This window comes from Haplochromis burtoni, unplaced genomic scaffold (genome assembly GCF_018398535.1).
Source record: "Haplochromis burtoni strain Fernald_Lab_line unplaced genomic scaffold, NCSU_Asbu1 Contig_200, whole genome shotgun sequence".
Lineage (NCBI taxonomy): Eukaryota > Metazoa > Chordata > Actinopteri > Cichliformes > Cichlidae > Haplochromis > Haplochromis burtoni.
Window position 1 is genome coordinate 807,356 of NW_024582561.1, and position 19,532 is coordinate 826,887.

Here is a 19,532-nt window from a genome sequence, read left to right on the forward strand (position 1 = left end):
CCCCTGATTCTCTTCCCACATTGTTCAAGCCACAGTTCCCACAAGCCCCAGGGCCACAGCTGTAGTTCGTCTGTGTCTCCCCCCTGACCCTCCCCATGTAGTACTGGAGAACAGCTGTTCCATACACACACACATACACACACCAACCAGCCAAGTGCAACGCTTCAGGGGAGGCCTGCAGTAGGGGCAGTAGGTTCACTCTTTGGCTTCATCACAGTTACCACACACACAGACGTGCACATACACACACAGATGCACACACATTTGTTTTCTGACACGAGTGTGAATCTCAGCACTCTGCACTTGGACCACAAGACATAAGCTACAGATCATACGGTAAAAATGTATGCACACATCCACGCACACTGACAGATTTCGACTATACACACACACACTTTCCCAAGACACACACACACACGAACACAATGACCCAGACAGACACCACAACCCCCCCAGTCTAAGCCAACAAGATCCTCACTGAAAGGCTTACTCCTCGCTTTTGTTCCTCAGGGTGGGGACTACTGTGACCTTTGACCCAAGTTTCCTGACCCCACCCAGCTAGAGAGCCTAAGCGCAGTCATATGAAACCAGGTTAGTGCATCAAGATGTCACGACTGAGATGCATCGGTTGTAGCTGCAGGGGCTCTTCTCAGTGGTGACATGACAGAGGTATAAAGGAATGCATACAATGCAGTTGTAATAAAGCATCGGCATTCATTACTATCAGTCATTTTTAATACAGCAACATTGTTTGACTGGACTCTTTTCATCATTTGAATGGGTTTTTTTATGCTTTGTTCAAAGTTTGTAATTAATGTTTAACATATTTTTTAAAACGTGCAGAATTGCTGCACGTTTTAAAAAAGCTGTTCTGAAGGCATTTCTTGTTTTCACTTATTGAATGCCTCCTTGTTTAAACGCACACTATGTGATTTCTGCACCAAGGCATCTCTCAATCAAAACAATGGCTGGGAAACTTGAGGTTTCATGACTTTGCAGAGGTTTCCACAGTTTCAATTTAATTTATTAAGCTGCTGTATCTTTACGCTAGCCTGGATTTTTAGGCAGACTGGCCTTAATTTCCTTCATTTTAGGGCAGAGAACCCTGGACACAACCTTTGGATCTGTGCTATGCTGTAAATTGGGCCGAATCTAGACACTCTTTTTTTTTTTTAGTCGATCACATTAACTTCATCCCTGCCAGCATCCATGCTCCAGCGGTTGCCACTGATAACTATCTGCCTGTATCAGGAACAAACTGTTCTCATGTTTTGTTCTTTTGGCACAGTGAGCGTGTTCTTCTCGGAGGGAAGTCTTTGGGACAGGTTGTGTTCAGGGCGCGATGGGTCTGCAGTGATGTTTCCTGTTCATTTCCTGAATCTGGATGAGTGAAGGTCCTGAAAGGATTGGAAGCTGGCACCAGTTTTCTCTGCAGCCCCGACTGTCCGTTATAGTCTCTCTGTGTTCGGTGGCCGATCCAATTCAGACAGTGATGGATGAAGAGAGAACGGACTGGATTATTGCAGAGTAGAACTGAATCAGCATTGCCTGAGGCATGCTGAACTTCCTGAGCTGGTGCAGGATGTACATCCTCAGCTGGGCATGTGCAATGACAGAGTCTATGCAACTTTAAGCACTTGGAGATGGTGCACTCTTAAAACCTGAATTGTACCAATGGTGCTGGTGAGTTTGGTGGTAGAGGCAGTGCTGCAACATTAACCACTAATCACAGTGCAGTTTTGTAGGATTTGGACATAAGCTGCTGAAACTAATAAGGTAAAATATTGATCTGATGATGGAACTAGATGGAAAACAGATGGCTGTGACAGTCAGTTGAAAATGTCATGAGGATCCATTAAGTAGCTCTCAAGACATTTCAGTCTGAGACTGGCTAAGATATAGGAAGCTGTTATGTATTGAAAGCTGCACTCAAGGCTTTATCATATTCCCATTATTTTCATCATAATCGTCTCATTTTAGACTGCGCTTTGTGGCACTTTTGTTGGCCATGAAAAAGGATTTCTACAAAAGCATGCATTCATAAATGCTCAGTACAGACAGACTGCATCAGGTATTGTATTGCCATCTTTTACTGAAGAAAATCCAAACCTCACCAATGCCCCCAGGTCTAATTTTTCGGGCTCGGGCCCAGTTTATGGCATTCATTCACTATTTCCCAGCAGATTTCCTGCCAGGAACACCACAGCAGCATGTGTCGATTGTCATGCACAGACTCAAAGTTGATGGGTCACAGTTTAGCACTAACACACAAAGCTACATAGCAATGCATAGACCGATAAGCAGACTAAGATGAGCTCTCACAGATACACACAGACATATGTAGACATGCCTTTGCTGGTGGAGCCTTGGGGGCGTTGGCTGAATATGAATGTAGACCTCCAGCTGACATCTATCCATGATTAATGAGAGAGTATGGGTTAAGTTTTGGCTCCCTAATGAATACGGCTTGAAAAGTTGAAGAGCCTATCAATATTTGACATGTCTCTTGAATATGTTTGCATAATTGATGCGGGAATCTAAATTGAATCATAATTGCATCATTGTGGATATTTCGTCCTCTTTCTCTTATTATTTTTCTCACCCTTTGTATTCCACTGCCCTCTGTAATTCTCTCAAGGCCAAATATGGCCCCTTCACTCAAACACATGCGGTGCGCACACACACACACACACACACACACACACACACACACACACACACACACACACACACACACTCAGATGGGTGCCGACAGACAATCAATGTGATCTCAGGGTGTGACTGACACATGGCACTGATGAACCCACTGGGTAGCGTATCGCTCTGCTTGCCTCTGCGCTGTGATTGACAGCTGTACCTCCTTTCTCACGCACACACGTGCACACCCTCTGAGCTCCAACTGTCTCAGGCGTCATGCTGCTCTCCAGTGTCATGCAGGGATGACATACTCTGTGTTTGATGCTGATGTCAAACTCACTATCAAATGATTTTGTGTGTGTGTGTGTTGAGGGAAAAAAAATATCTGTTTTTAATTAATAATATTGGCTCGTATGCAAGAACGAAAAAGCATATATTTTTTACTCTTTACTTTTTTTGTTTCCTTATGTGGGAAATTCACAGTGAACTAACAACAGGGATCGCAAAATCGCTAGCCTGACGTCCCGCAGCTAGCAATATCTCCGGTCGGGCGACCAAAATCTATCTCAGCCCCGCCCGTCGGGCTATATGATAACCCGACGGGCGGGGCTGAGATAGTAACATAATATAATGTTTAAAGCAGCGGTCCCCAACCCTTTTGGCGCCACGAACCGGTTTATGCCCGACAATATTTTCACGGACCGGCCTTTAAGGTGTCGCGGATAAATACAACAAAATAAAACTAGTACCGGTACCGGAAAAAGGAGATTTATTCATAACACAAGTGAAAAGACCCAGAAAAACCGAGTTAACGATAAAAACGATAACAAAATGACGCTGAAAACCAATAAAAACCCTGAAAACCATACATTTCACACCTGAGCCTGAACTCTCGCAGCCCGGTGCCAAACAACTCATGGACCGGTACCGGTCCGGGGGTTGGGGACAGCTGGTTTAAAGCTCTTCTCAATGTATTGATTAAATCATAGAATACTCACCTCCTTTCGTCAAAATTACATATTTAGAAGTTCTTTCAATGAAAAATATCCATTCGCCACTTGCAAGCTCACACCACTCCACTCTTCCCTTGCGTTTGCGAACCCCAGTTCTCCTACTGCATATAGGGGTTCCATTTGAAGTTCCCAGTCAGAATTTTTAACTGGAACGCCCCCCACACTAAGCAGTAAGTCACACTAACAGCTCAGAAGGTCACACGTCCCCCCAACCCCTGAGTTAAGAATCCAAATGATAGCAGTGCACCTAAATATTAGTAAAACTGTAAAACTTGTAAAATGAGCTGCCACGTTTGTGTATTTGTGTCTCACTAAATAAGCCACGTGCAGAGTGGTTGTCTGCGTTGTATTGCTAGCGATGCGTGAATGACTCCACCTTGCTAAGGAGCAAAACGAATCCTAGTGAAGGCAGTGACGTCCATCCCAGCTCCGAAATCTGGCCTCCGGTGCAAATGGAACGCAAAAATGGTGCCAGTCTGCCAAAGTAAATAAGGAGGGCGTGAGAGAGGAGATAAAAACCTTTTGTTACCTTTAGAGTCAGATAACATATCATCGTTGGGACGAACTGAGACTCCAGAAGCATTGTCTTAGCTTCACCCGTCTGCTTCACTTCACTCCACCCTGTGAATGCCTGCTTCACAGTGGTATATGGTGGGAAGAGAGCAGTGAAATGGGGAGCAGTCAAAGCAGGAGGAAGGACTCGTACTGCTGAGCTGAAATGAAACAAGCGTGAGCGCAAGCAGATAGCATGACTTCATTGTCGTGGCTAACAATAGGCTGGTAATGCTAGATAAACCTTAGCCCCACACTGAATGTTGACAGGATTAATTTCTTAAGCTGGCGACCTGTCCAGGGTGTATCCCAGCTCTTAGGCCTAACAATAGCTGAGATAGACTTCAGTCCCAACATAAGTGGAGAAGAATGGAGGGATCGATGGTTTTTAGCCTGCTAAAAATCCCAATTTGAACATGTTACCAACATTAAAAAGGTTATTGTCGTCCCCGAATAGCTGCAACTTTGGAGCTTGGTCAGTTAAATTCCAACATAAACAGTCGGTGATGTCACCGCTGCTTCTCTAAATTTTTCCAAAGCTGACATTTCAAAGAGGGGCAGACGTGACCGACGACAGCACATGTCTCCGTGTGAGTCCACGTGCAGAGCCGTCCATTTACTCATGGTGATGCTCTGGTGGGGTCTTAGCATTCTATGATTGGCGGTGTTGTGCTGAGGGGACCCAGGTGGCTCCGAGACTGGGTTTAAATTCTGATTTAGAGAAGTCTTCAGAGGGATTGCATTAGGATGTATTTGTAGACAAGAAATTAGCTGTGATTAAATTTCTGCTCACCTATTGGAGGAGAGTCGGACCAGCCTTTGCTGGCAGATGGGACCATGATAATGGTCGATGGCGCTTTGAAAATAAGGGGGTTAGTGTCTGTGTAGTACATGCATATTAACGTGGAGGGAAGAGTGACTGAATGTGTGTGCGAGTAACTCAGTGTGGGTTTTTGTGTGTGTGTGTGTAGTCTTTAGGCTCTTCAGGATTTTGGATAATGATTTGCCAGGAAAGAGCCTGCAGCGACCATAATGTGGACTGAAGGAATTGAAATATTTGTCTCCCTCTCTCTCCCCGAGTCTGTGTACGTCAGATGAAAGGACATCTCGGTGAGGGGTAGCTCCAGACTCCTCCGCGCTCCTCACTTTGGCGGCTCTGATGACAAAACGTGTCAGTGTTTTTAAAAAGAGGCCCGCCGCAAAGCACGCGCTGACATGTCTAAATCCAATAGCGTCTCACGCGCATAGATCTGCGCACATGTACACACAAGCCACCGCGGCACAGCGAGGCATCCCGAGGGCCATCTGGAAGAGCGGAGCGAGGCACAGCTGGTCTCCGGTGAACATCCACGGAGTCCGAGCCCCTCCCTCATCCACGAGATCACACAGCGAAGCGCCGGCCGCTGACGTGAAGCACGTCTGCGTGCAAGTGTGAAGTGCAATTGTTGCGGTCATCTTGCACCCCTCACCCCAGAGCAGCCCTGCGTACGTGTGCGGAGCAGGCATCGCCTAGTTTGAAATCCACCTCACTTCCATCCCCCGGAGAGTTGAGAGTGTGTGTATGCAGTTTGGGACTTTGACTACTGTGCAGACACTAAATGTAACTGAAAAATTGCCTCCATCTGTTGGCAGTGGAAAAAATCTGAGAGGACAAATTGAAAAGATTGCAAGGATAAAGCCGTCATACTGAATTAGTGTCGTGGCAGGAAGACTTCTTGTTATCGGGGTATTTGTAAAATATTCAGGCTTACACGTGCGGTGGGGGTGGAGGGGGGTTTGAAGGGGACCGTAGCTGAAGGGAAAGAACAGACTGCTGACTTGAACTGATTCAGGAGTGCATACCAAGTGTGAGTCTGCATGTATATGAGCCCCGTCTTTATGTGTGGATGTTTTTTTTTGTTTTTTTTTAATGTATTTAGACTAATTTGACACCCAGCACCTACAGCTATACTCACTTCCTACATCTCATTTGAATAGTGACATGGATCCAGTACAGCTGTGCAAACTAGCATAACATCTTAGAAACTCCTGATGCCTTGTTATGAGTTGAGTTCAAAATCTGGCCGCCTGAAGACATGCTCACACACAGCGAGATGGTCTATGTGAAGCCTGCACACACATTTTATTTATGCATGCAACACAGCATTCGGTAGCTATGAAGAGACGTGTCCAGAAGTGTTTCGGGGGTTGTTTGTGTGACTGTAGGCGCTCTGTATTCACACAGTTTAAGAGGGACGGAGAGATAGAGACAAAAGGAGCAACAGAAATATTACCTTGGATCTGTCGGTCAGCAGTTCCCCCTCAAGAAATAGCTCTTGACGGGCCAGGAAGGCCTGTCACATCGTGGCCCTGCTCAGATCTTCTACATATTCAGGTGAAATCTGCTCAAGATGGACTTTGGTGTCATTTATCAGAATGCACGCTGAGATCGGGGACTTCTTTGTTTTGTTAGCTCCCACATGTGGGCTAACAGATGTCCTCTTGTGATGCAGTCCTCATCTCCCTAATAACAATATTTGCTGTATTACAAACTGGATGTGTTTGTCTGGTTAATTTCTAGTTTAATGGGGTTAAACTCTTGTTGTTAAATATCTTTGATTTTTGGCCCATCGTGCTCCTTTCGTGTCAGTGATTTGTACCGGGGACGTTAGAAATGAGTTTCGTTAAAGCTGGGGTCACTGGACTGACAGGAAACACTGAGACTTCTACATGTTTTCTGGGCTCTGTTTCTAGGCTTTTATTTGTAAATTCAAAATGGACAGTACTGAAAGGGCCTATCGCTTCTTTGATATGACCTGTAGTTGCATTTCCAGGGAGCTGCACTTCAGGTTACGGCATAGATCATGTAGGGGTTCAGAGGGGTTTGTGGTTATGACGTAGCTACAGAGCAGATTAACGCAAAAGTATGAATCCCTTGTTATTCTGATCTAGTAACACGTTTGATGTTTTTTATCCTTTGTTGGTAGACTCTTACCATGTGTTGCTGGGAAAATTAGATTCTTAAACTCACTGACTGATCATCGATGGTCAGTAAAGTTACAGACGATGGCCAGTAAGTGCTGAAAACCCATTTAAAATCAGAACGACCCCTTTGCACTCTCCTCTTCTTATCTTGTGCCACAGTAGTTCAGCAAAAAAACCTTCAGTCAGTCCATATTACAGCACCAGAACTGCTGGCATTTCAGCCTCAGTGGTTTTTTGGGGGGTTTTCTTTATGCTGCCATATATGTTTGCGTACATCTCTCACGTGTGGCCAGCACTAAATCTGCTGCCCTTGAAGGCAGACCTCACCGTCATCATGGTTGGTTGTCCACAGAAAGCTCGTATGTTTGGCCACGCGGACTCTGGGGTCATGCCACGCTAGAAAGCTAATAGGAAGTAGCATAAGCTGGCTAATGAGCTCTAATTAGGCTAATGAATTAGATGCACAGTGTACTGTAGGCGTTAAAAGAGCAGATGAAGGGGAAGATGGGAAAGAATGGACAAGCACAGATCAGGATGCGCACATACAGTTGCTGACACATGCTTTTTCCGTATTGCCACAGGGTAAATAAAAAGCAACGATTAAGAGGGGGAGGACATAACACACGCAGGTGCTCTCAAGCTCATATCTCTCACTATATGCATGTACGCACATTATAATCCTTAACTAAACACACGACATATGTAGATAAACACAGCCAACACACATACACACACTCCCCCTCACCAAACACGCTCTATCTCAGTTAGTCAAGAGCCAACAACGTCCCCTTTTCTCCATAAGCTCACTTAGCCTGCACATCTGTCGTATTCTCGTGGGAACACACACCACAATATGCTTCAACTTAGACACTCGCACTTTTACGGGGAGTACGAGGCTCCTGTTTAATTACTGCTGGAATCTGTCCTTAGTCTGTTTGGTAGTTATTTACCAGACAAATGGGCACATCTGTGAGATGGTATTCATAAATCTAAATAACTTTTCATATCCCCTGATGTATGACTGCTATATTTGGAGGTTCACTTCTATTCTTATGTGCCAAAAGGGGCCAAGTTGCAAGACACCAGAGCTTTTTTTAATCATGAATTATTAATCAGATGAGTCAGAGGTCTTTATTAGATCATTTTCCCTTTAACAAAACCTCAAGCGCATACTCTCAAACCCGACTACAGTAGAGTAGAAAAAAGAAGGAGAAAAAACTTTCCAGGATTGTGTTCCAGCCATCATCAGACCTCCAGACACCTATTCTTCCACAGACTCTCGCAAGACTCGCACAGAAACCCACTTTGGAAGACAATTAGAAATTATCCAGAGAGTGGCAGAGGGAGACAAGAGAGAGGTCCGGGAGGCTAATGTAACAACAGTCTCAATAAGCAGTAAATTGGATCTCTTTCTCTCTGCTCTTTGCAAGACACTGAGGTTTTGTGTTTTCGTCACCCTGGAGCTCCATGTTTAGGCAGTGGACAGTATAATCGACTGGTGGGTGCCTGCACGGCCACAACGGCAGGAAAATAACCAAGAATGAGTCCACTGTGTGCTCTTATAGATTTGTGGTCGTTGCATAGGCTACTAATACAATCTGGCTGTTGGTAGTGCATCACCCGCAGCATAATACTGTATGGAAGTAAACAGCAAGCGGAAGTCATTTATAAGTCGTTGCGCCGTGGAAGCCAGTGATTTTTGTGAGCAGATGGCAACAATGATGAGGAGAAAAGCAGACGAATTTTTAATTATAGGTGCGTGGATGCGCTGCTATTAGTGCTGGGGTTGTGACTCTGAAACAAACTCCAGAATTTCTGGGTGCCAAGCTACTTTCAACTATATCTGTCACTGCCTCTCTGCAAGGCTCTCGCAGCCGGCTCTCAGGTCACACACAGAAAAGTCGCATTCATTTCTCTGACTGTTTCCAGGTTGCAAAAAATACAAACTGCATCTCACTTAGGAAGACACGTGGAAATGAAATGCATGTTTGGATGTTCTTCCTTCATTCATCTTTCACCTTATTTACATACGTAAGATTTCTTTATTAATCTAGCCATATTTTACAAATCCAACTGGCTACATGATTATTTGGGTTACTTAAAAAAAAAGAAGACTACAGCTGTCTGTCCTTAATTTAGTTTAGGCCTGAGGGAAATCCTGCCTTCCTAATTTCTTATGTTTCCCAAATTTATTGGTTAGTTTTTATGCTTAAATTATTTCCCATCATGTAAGTAAACCATATCGGTTTATTAGACCAACAAGGAGGCATAAATCTGTGCAGGGTTATAGTTTAGGCAAAGAATTGATCATCTATTTTGAAATCTGAAGCCGGCATGTGTCCGCTTTATTTGTGAAATTAAATGGCTAATGAGGGTGTCGTGGTAACAAGAAAGGGAAGCTATGGATTTACTGGTCATTATGCCTTAGCCTGTGGCCACGAACTATGAGTAGTGACCTGAAAGAATAACATGGCTGATACAAGCTTGGAATCAGCTTCCTCTGTGGGGTGTTCAGGCTTAGTCTTAGAGACAGGGTGAGGGGTTCGGAGTAGAGCGGCTACTCGGCCACTGCATCTGCCTCCTGGATGCCTCCTGCATGCCTAGGTGAGTTGTTTAGGGCATGCCCTATCAGGAGAAGGCCCAGGGACAGAGACGGGACATGCTGGATACATTATATGTCCTGGAAGAGCTGGGAAGGTGGAGAGGGAGGTCAGGGCATTACTGCTTAGGCGACTGCCCCCATGACCGAGATAAGAGGCAGAAGATGTTGTACCAGCTGATTATACCTTAGTGGAATGGAGGGGTAAGCAGATTTCAGTTTCCCTCTCCACTTTCACCTTGTACCCCCCATCTGTCTGAAAGACGCACCTTTTCCATTTAATTACGTTGCTACAAATAAAGGCACTTAATGACAGGTTGCCATGGTGAGTGTGTGTAGGCTCTTGACATTGGGGTTGGTGAAGAAATGTTACTTAACTGCTTTACACTTGTTGTACATTGGGAAAACGCACACACTCAAAAAGTCTTGTTTTCTGGACACTTTCTGTTTCCCGCTCCCCGAATTGTTGGCTGCAAATGTGGCGGCTCGCGCAAGTGTCTGAAAAACATAAACACACGATCACAGCCTGCAGGCATGCAGCTAGGAGGTGTTTTTTTTTTCCCCACCGCTAACTCAAGGACACAAAGAGGAGAGCGAGCCGGCAAGAAAATAAAAGAGAGACAGAGAGAGCGAGAGGGGGGTGGGATAGAAGGAGATGATGGTAAAGGAAGGCTGTGCAAACAAACAGGACATTTAAAGGAAGGAGGAAAGTGGGTTTGTCCAGCAGGGACTCGCCTCCTAGAGGTCTCGTCATGAAACCTCATCACATCCTCTAAAACCACCAGAACTCTCGTGAAAAGAAAATTATCGGTTTTAGGCACAATCCCAGTCGTACGATTAAGGTGCAGAGCAGGTGGATCATGTGGGAGGGAGCCAGCTGTCACATCCTACCTAAAATCTGCATCCAGTAAGCCAGTGATTTCCTCGACACGTTCTTATAGTGGTCTTAAGATATCCCAAAACCTGGTGCTAAAAAAGTTCTTTCCATGTCCGGCTGGGTCGGATAAATGGCAAACATTTGTGTCGCATTAAACATGTGACAAAGAAAAGTGCAATGGCTGGATAAAACATGCTATAGGGCTGTTGCCTGTTAAATCCCACATTGATATTCAGTGCCATCAGCTGCTGGTCTGTTTTGTGGGCTGTTGCGTGCACGCACACACATACGCACACGCGGGGACACACACACAGATTGTCCAGAGAGACAGCTGGTGTGAAAATATGGGCTAATATAGCTTCTTCGTCTCCATCGACAGGTGACGGAACGTCAATGTGAGGGCGTGCAGCTGTCGCTTGTTCTTGCGGCGCGCGCGTCTGCGAGTCTGTGTGTGCGATAACTGTGTTATGTGCTGTGCAGAACGCTGCGCGTGTAGGTGTGAATGAGGGTGGGATTTTTATCACAGGCTGTCATGTCGCCGCACTTTATTAGAGCTCGGCTGGAGAAGGGACAAGGCACCATCAGCAGTCGCCCATCAGTGTGTATGTGTGTGAACAAGAAAGAGGGAGAGAATTGACTGGCTTCTAGCTTTGACCTGTCAGCGTGGGCCATAGTCAGAGAAACGCACCAAAGGCAGCATCAGCAATCACCTTCACACTTCCTTACGTGCTACAGCACAGCCGCTCTGTTATCAGTAGAGTAGAAGATACATGTAAAAATAATCATGCAAATGCATTACGGGCTACTGCTAATTAAAATGATCGTGTTTATGCTTTATGCCAGTTTATCTCCTTCTTATCTTCTTAATGCTAAAACACGCTATCAGATCTGTCATTGTTGCAGGAAGATTTAGTTTACATTGTTTTGATTATTGTCTTCATCACATGTGGAGTCATGAAAATATGTCTGAAGATCATTTATGAAGGATGCTTCCTTTCTAATGCGCCACTGGCTGGTATTTTACCTTTGACTATACATTGTCTGGGAGAAAATGCCTTGTTGATGTTAGAGGTCAGAGAAGAATGGCCAAACCGCTTTTAGCTGGTAGGAAGGCAACAGTAACTCAAAGAACCAGTCGCGAAACACCCTCGCTGCAGGAAGGAGCGCTTTCACAGATCATTCATCCCAACAGCAGTTAGACTCTATAACTCCTCAATCACGATGTCATAAGTCACTGGGCATTGTGGACATCCACAGTCACCACTTCATGCATAATGCACCTTCTATGTGTATGGACGTGTGTATGCATATGTATATTTAGTGTGTACCTGTGTGTGTGTACGTGTACATGTCTATACTTATAGATATCTATTACTTACATAGGAATAGTAGTGGTAGAATAGTTATGTTATAACTAGTTTATAGTTTATGTCTTGCATATTTCCACAACCATATCCATAATCACATACTTTGTATGCTACCGTTGTATATAGTGTATTATCTTACTTATTTTATATTTGTTTGTATTTTATTTGAGTTTTTGTATTTTCCTTCTGCTATCTGTACCTAAGCTGAGGTAAAGCAAAACTTTCCCATCAATAAAGTCTTATCTTATCTTGTTACAACCAACGCAGAAGAGCGTCTCTGTCAAAACTTGCCGTAGATGGGCTACATGTTCGGGTTTTAGGCTCAGAATTTGGCGTAAACAACACAAAAGCATATCAGGCTGCTGGTGGTTGTGTAATGGGGCATATCTTCTTGGAACACCTGTTAGTATTGTTGAACATCTTTTAAACAGCACAGAGTAACCGACTATTATTGTTGACCGTGCCCGTGTCTTTATGACCTCAGTTTACCCGTCTTCTGATGGCTGCTTCCAGGCAGATTGTAACATGTCACAAAGCTCAAATAACCTCAAACTGGTTTCTTGAGCATAGCGATGAGTTCACTGCAGTTAGATGGCTTCTACAGTCACCAGATCTCAATCCAATACAGCACTTTTGGGATTTGGTGGAACAGGAGATTCTCATCATTGAAGTGTATTCGACAAATCTGCAGCAACTGTCTGATGCTATCATGTTAATATGGACCAAAATCACTGACGGGTGTTACCAACACCTTGTTGACTCTGCCACAAAGGCAGCTGTGAAGTCAAAATGGGGTCCAACCTGGTGTAACTAACGCATTAACATCAGCATTTCCATGTCAGGGTCAATTATGGGGACATTATAGCAAAAAAGTCATGAATTACCTCTTATTTTTATTTTATAAAAAGTAATAAATTACTCCTTGAAAGATATAACATTACTTCCGCATTGTTGGGCAAGATTGCCTGAAATGCATGATCGCATAATAACCAGCTGACGATGCAAGTCCTAAACTGGGATTATTCTTTCCTGTACTGCTGGTGATGGACTTCACGTGGACTGTTAAAGAAGTACAGCAGTGATGTCTGCTCAAGCTCCAGCTGTCTGTGTCCGTGTCTGCAGCAGAGTTTAATCTAGGCCTTAGAATACGTGCCCACACACTGGAAGAAATCCCTGTCCTAATGAGGCCAGAATAATAACAAGATATTTCTTTTGGAGAGACAGGTATGGGTAGAAATGGAGGCCACAATTCTACAAACCTGACTGCTCATCACAGCTTCTCCTACCCGTTGAAAATCAAGCTTTGGCTCCTTGACTGAGGTCAACATCACTCTGGGTCCAGAGTTCTTCGTTACTGGCTTTGCAGATGCTCAGAAAGAGTTAATGTTGTGTTAGATGCTGCTGTTTCTGGCCCGGAAAGTCATTTGTGCTTCACCATTACATTCTCATCCTTTTTTGCAATAAAGATTAACGTTCATATCTCCATTGCTCAAAAGTTGAAGACGCTTCGTCCTCCTGTTGTGCAGAGAGTTTAAAAACTTAGCAGCGTAGCAGTTTGAGCAAGTTTAGTGTGATTATAGAATTACAACCTATTACAGTGTTAAGGAAAAAAAGTGTCATTACAGCCAACGCTGGTCTGAACACACAACCTGTCAAAATATGAGAAAGCACCGAGCATGCAAACATGAACACATAGACTGATGCACAATTTGTCTATTTCTGATGCACACACATGCACGCGCAGAGCCAGCTGTGTGGTGGAAGCAGGTGTCACTCTCAGCTCATTACCCCTGGCTGGGTTGATCACCCTGTTTGGAAAGCAATAAGATACACCTCACTGGAGAAATAGAGGGATGAGCGGGGGAAAGCAGAGAGAGGAAGATGGGGAGGGTGGGAGCTTCGGCCTCCTGCTCCGAGAGATAAAAAGAACCGGGACAGGTAGCAGACAGAAGAGGGGAGGTGTGCACAGGTGGATGTGAATCTTGAGATTTGGGGGAAAGAGAAGAAAAAGGAAAAAGATGTAGAAAAGCTGTGAGAAATAAATGACAGGAAGTGGAGGACAACATAGGTGGAAGGAAAAAGCAGAAAAGAGGAGGCTCGGTGGAAAAAGGCAAAAGCAAAATCAGACACTCTGGGGACCTTAAATAATAAAATAATAATAAAATCAACTCGTGGTTTTGTTCTTGCTGTGATTTCGCACATACACCTTGTTTTCCAGGAACAAGGGATTATTAGCCAGCTGCTGACTTGTTAAACCCACTTTACAATACTCAAAAAGCAACGCTTTAAAATGTGAGAACTCCCCTTTCTCTTGAAATCCCTCAGATAATTATTGTATTTTACCTTGTTAAAAAAGTTGTTTGAGCCCTCCTGATATAACTGTTTGGTTTTTATGTCATTAAATGTGTGGGAGTGTGTGGAAAAGTACGTGCATAACAGTAGCGCTGCAAAAGAGCAACATTGTGATGCATCATCTTCTTGCAATCATTCAAAATATTGTAATATGAATCAAATTCTGCTTTTTGGCTCTTTAGGACAGTTTTGTTGATGTTGTTAGTTACACAGATTTCATACTCTCATAGATACTAAATAATTGCAATATGATAATCACTGTCATGATAACAGCATTATCATGGGCGATGATTCCAGATAGCATCGTATCCAGAGTCACATCACAATTTCCACCCTAATACATGTTGTGGCAAAGATTTCATCCCTTCATCAAACAATCAAACGGTTGTCTAACTGACTGATGAGAACTAGCTCATACAGCATGCAATCGTCTAATCTGTAACCTGGTGACACGTGACTAGAGACACCACTCTGACTACCACAGGTTGCTAGAGAAAGATGGGCAGTCCCAAACCAGATGGTGAGTGGTTGCTGGCAGTTGCTAGGTGCAACCTTTTCCAATTGCAATTGCGTCTTCTTCGGTCAGTAACAGATGCAGTCGACAGTAATGTGCATGCAAGACGGCGACTTGTCTGATGACGCTCCCCAACAGCTCACTAAGTGGTGGCGGTGAACCTGGAAACGGACGAGTAACAGTTGCACCTTCTGCAGCTTTTTGGTTGCACTGGCAAGACAACGTGTTCTGTTTCTAACCATTCAGAACCCTTACAGAGAGCTAGTGAAACTGTGGCTACAGGGAGATCTTTAGGTGCAGCTCTCTCTTTGAGACTGATGGTGACAACTGGTTGGGAATACACATTTTCCGTTAGCCTCCCGTGGTTGTCCATGGGAGGATGACTTGTCTCCAGGCCTGTGTGGCTGATGATCACTCACATGTTTTTCTAAGCCCGTTCCTTTAGTGTCATTTTCACATCAGTGAACTCACAACACGTCTGTGTGCGTGTGTCCCTGCAGGTACGACTACAAGGAGATGCTCCACAATTCCACTTTCTGTTTGGTGCCCCGCGGCAGACGGCTGGGCTCCTTCCGCTTCCTCGAGGCGCTGCAGGTAAACAAGCAACACACACATCCACAGCACTGCGAGAGAGCATTGCTCACTGCTCTAAATTCAAGCTAACCAGCAAATATCACTGTGAAGAAAAATAATCACTACCTACACTCAACCTTCCACTTAGCATTTGTTTTAATGGTGCTACCTCTAGCATTAAAGGATCACTAGATCATTACCACCTTAATTTTCAGACTAATAGTGTAATTAATATAAACAAACGAGACCTTCGCTGAGAGGATTAGCTGCTGCTTCCTGCCTCTAAACACTGATATTCATTTTGCAGATACACTGTTAAATTGTTGCCTGACTTCATGAAAAAAATAAATAAAGATGGTTTGTTTTTTTATGCATTTGCATAGACATGCAGAGACCGTTTGCTAGCTTTTTGCTGCCCAGGTTAAGAGTATATTAAGCTGGATTACGGGTGAAACTGCTGCACATAATAAACACAAGTCATCATAGTAATTTTCTAACACTGGCTCTGCATTCACCTCCACTTTGCCTCTTCCTGCCTCCTTTTATTTACATGCGCCAATCGTTTTCTTTTTTCCTCCTCTCTGTTCATCCATTTCTGTAACTGCACAGCGCTCTGCATTACTACTGCACTGTCCTTTACCTCTCCTTACCGTACGCCGCTGTCCACAGAGTGCACTCACATAAGTGTGCTTATCTCACTATCAGCTGACACACACACATGCACGCACACGCGCAGAGAACACTTCACTCAGGAGGCAAATTTGCCCTCTCCTCTCCTTTTTCCATTTGTCACACTCACTCCAACCATCGAATTCAAACCGTGACGACAAAGAGAGAGTATTTGCCAGCTTTGGTCTTTGCATGAAAAAGCAATTCTTCATAGAGGTCAGCGCTTGTGCGCGTGTGTGTGAGAGAGACAGCAGCAGAGCCCGAGGGCCAGTTCTGGTTTAGCTGACACCTTTATGACCTGGGAGCGACAGGGCCGTCATTAACATCAAACCACAGACACACACGCACACACCAGCTGTTCCCCTGTACCTCTCCTCTCACCCCTCCATCCTTCTGCCATTCCTTTGCCAAAGGTCATCTGCGGCTTTACTAACTCCCCACCTCTCATATCATTCATATCTGTTTATCCGCGTTCGTCTGCCTTTTCATCTTTTAAGAATTCCCTCCCAACTCTTCATCGTTCCTCGAGCTCACCTCCTTTTGAGTAATTAACACACCCGCTCCTAATGTCATCATTTTTAAACGCTGATGTGAAGACATGAAGTGAATAAAACCGCCAGAGCGGCCTGGTTCCTTTCTTTGATTTTCCAGACTTGTGAATGATTCAGACATTTTCAGAAATCAAATAAACTGAAACAGGACGAGTAATTAAGGAATTCTTTTTGTGAACGTTTCACCTCTTGTAGTTCTTGTCGCAGCAGTGTGAGAAAATGTTTTTATGAATCTGGCTTTTTAAAATTTTTTCCACACATCTGAAGTTGAGTCTGGACTCCTGTGCTTTCAGTTCATAATGAGATATAGTTGGTAAATGGCCTGTATTTGTATAGCGCTTTACACTACATTCAGTCATTCACCCATTCACACACACATTCACACACTGGTGATGGCAAGCTACATTGGAGCCACAGCCACCCTGGGGCGCACTGACAGAGGCGAGGCTGCCGGACACTGGCGCCACCGGGCCCTCTGACCACCACCAGTAGGCAACGGGTGAAGTGTCTTGCCCAAGGACACAACGACCGAGGCTGTCGGAGCCGGGGCTCGAACCGGCAACTTTTCGATTCTGAGACGAACTCCCAACTCTTGAGCCACGATCGCCCCCCAATAGTTGTCTTGCTGTCTTTGCATATAGCTTGTCTATTAGCATGCAAATCTAGAAGTGTTACGTCATACGCTCCTAAGATCCCAACAGGTTCATATTAACCACTTTTGCAACTATGAGCCAGTCAACATGGGTTTAAGTCCAAATGTGTCACATTGTTCTGTCAGAGTGAATGCAAAAGGAAAAAAAAGGCCGGTCGTGTCCTGTAGGATTTAAGCTGCTCTAATCAATATTAATCAGTATATTAATAGGTCACAGAACAGGTGCTGCACCTGTTGTTAGTAAACCTACATGAGCACCGACTCGCCCAATGAAATGCTTTTGTAAGCCATTTCTTCTTAAGGGCGTTTGGTTGGAATAGCACTTAATGTCACAGACCCTTCACAAGCTGAATGAGGGCAGTGGTGTAGTGAGAGGGTGGAGGGACCCGTTTGAAACTTATTAAAGAATAGCTGGTGTGCACATGGCATCATTTAGAGGCTCAAGTCAAATAGATAGATTAGCTAGATTTAACATGTCAGATAATCCAGTAAAAAGTAGTCCAAAAGCAGCTGTACGTGCAATATTTGCTGAAACTAAGCAGTCGCCACCTTTCAAGGTGCACAGAGATGTTTAAATAACAACCACATCCTCAGGCCTGTGGTTTTCCCCAGAGGAATCCATCATGAGTCATAATCTGCAAATTTATAATTGAAAAGATGTTTGCTAAATATTTGAAATTTCCATCAAAAGTTTATTATTTAGAGGAAACTGCGGCTTATTTGTCAGGATTCGCATTTCTCATATCTAGGAAAAAATAAATAGGAGTGAATAAACTCCATGAAAGTTCAGGATCTAGTCTTAAGCTGGTACAGTTGACTGAGCAAAAAAAGGTATGTCTGCTTGGATCGTGGTTTCTTTCCTTCCATTGGTGTTTTTTATCCACTGTATGTCCAAACCTAAGAGGGTAGTTAGGAATAGTTAGGAATCTACAAGGCTCTTAACCTCCACCTGAACTTTTATTCTTTCTCTTTCCACGTTTTCTTTTCTATTCTTCTACCGGTCACGTTGTCAAATAACGGGAAAAACACTAAAAGTAAACTCTTTCAATTCAAAGAAACTCAAACACAGATAATAACAGAGTGATCGATTATTATGAAGTCCAGTTATCACAGCTTTATATAAACAGAGCTGCGTATTGTCGCTGTAATGACGAGGATCAATATCCAGTAAATCAGCTGAGATTAGGCAGGTAGCAATGATTCCAGGCCTCACTCTCTGTATGTGTGTGTCTCAGGCTGCATGTGTACCAGTGATGCTGAGTAACGGCTGGGAGCTGCCTTTCTCCGAGATCATCGACTGGAACACGGCCGCAGTCATCGGCGACGAGAGGCTCCTGCTGCAGGTAACGGCCCGTAGACGCGCTCGCACAACAATCACATGCTCTGTATATCACCTGAAAGTGACACGGCGAAGAGAAACCGCAGCATTCCCACAACTGAAATCAGACTCTCTCTCTGACTCTCGATACCCTCGGCACACGCTCGGTCTTCACCATCTTCACCATGTTTGGTTTTCTAGCGACATGGCTGTTAACTAAACAAAATTCAAGCAGCATACCAAGTCCCAGACTGCTTACAAAATGTCCCTACAAAGCCCCACATTGTTTTGTGAGAGGGCAAATAAATAAAACCACCAAATGGATTTCGTTGGAACGGCTTGAACTTCATAGGGGGAAAAGTAATTATATGCCCATTAAACCTTAATTTGAATGAAGTGTGTAATAATATTGTTTGACTTTGAGTTTTATAATGCAGGAGCTCCATCTCGGCTTTCTCTGTGCAGCTACAAACAGGTCTGAGACGTCCTGGATCGTTCTCCAGATTTATGTATTTTGCTGCGGTACAATGGGGCAAGGTGCACACAACACCCACTTAATATGTGTGTTTTTCACTAAATGTGAGATGCCTGTACTCTTTATTAGAGGTATTTATCGGAACCACAGAAATATCTAGAAAATATTGCTCGTACAGTGGATCTACCGCTCCAATAAACATGCTAACATATAGAGGAATGTACTCTTTACTAGAGTGGATAAATACCGTTTATTGGCCATTATCTCCCCTTTACTGTGACAAATGGTCACAACAGAAACTACACAGCTATTGGAACAAAAGTGTAAAACTGTCCATTAAATTCCAGCTGAAGCATTTAAAGCTTCTCTCTCGTAATATTGTTTGACTGATAGAAGCCGTTAACTTTATTCCTTCTTTC

General features: G+C 44.1%; 1 protein-coding gene across 1 annotated transcript in view; it reads left to right on the forward strand.

The window, feature by feature from the left end:
• Positions 1-19,532, forward strand: part of ext1b (exostosin glycosyltransferase 1b) — a 127,888-nt gene that overhangs the window by 71,375 nt on the left and 36,981 nt on the right. Inside the window, exons 2-3 of the mRNA XM_042226201.1 lie at positions 15,376-15,469; positions 18,556-18,663. Of these exons, the coding sequence (XP_042082135.1) occupies positions 15,376-15,469; positions 18,556-18,663 (202 nt within the window). The remainder of the gene's footprint in view (positions 1-15,375; positions 15,470-18,555; positions 18,664-19,532) is intronic.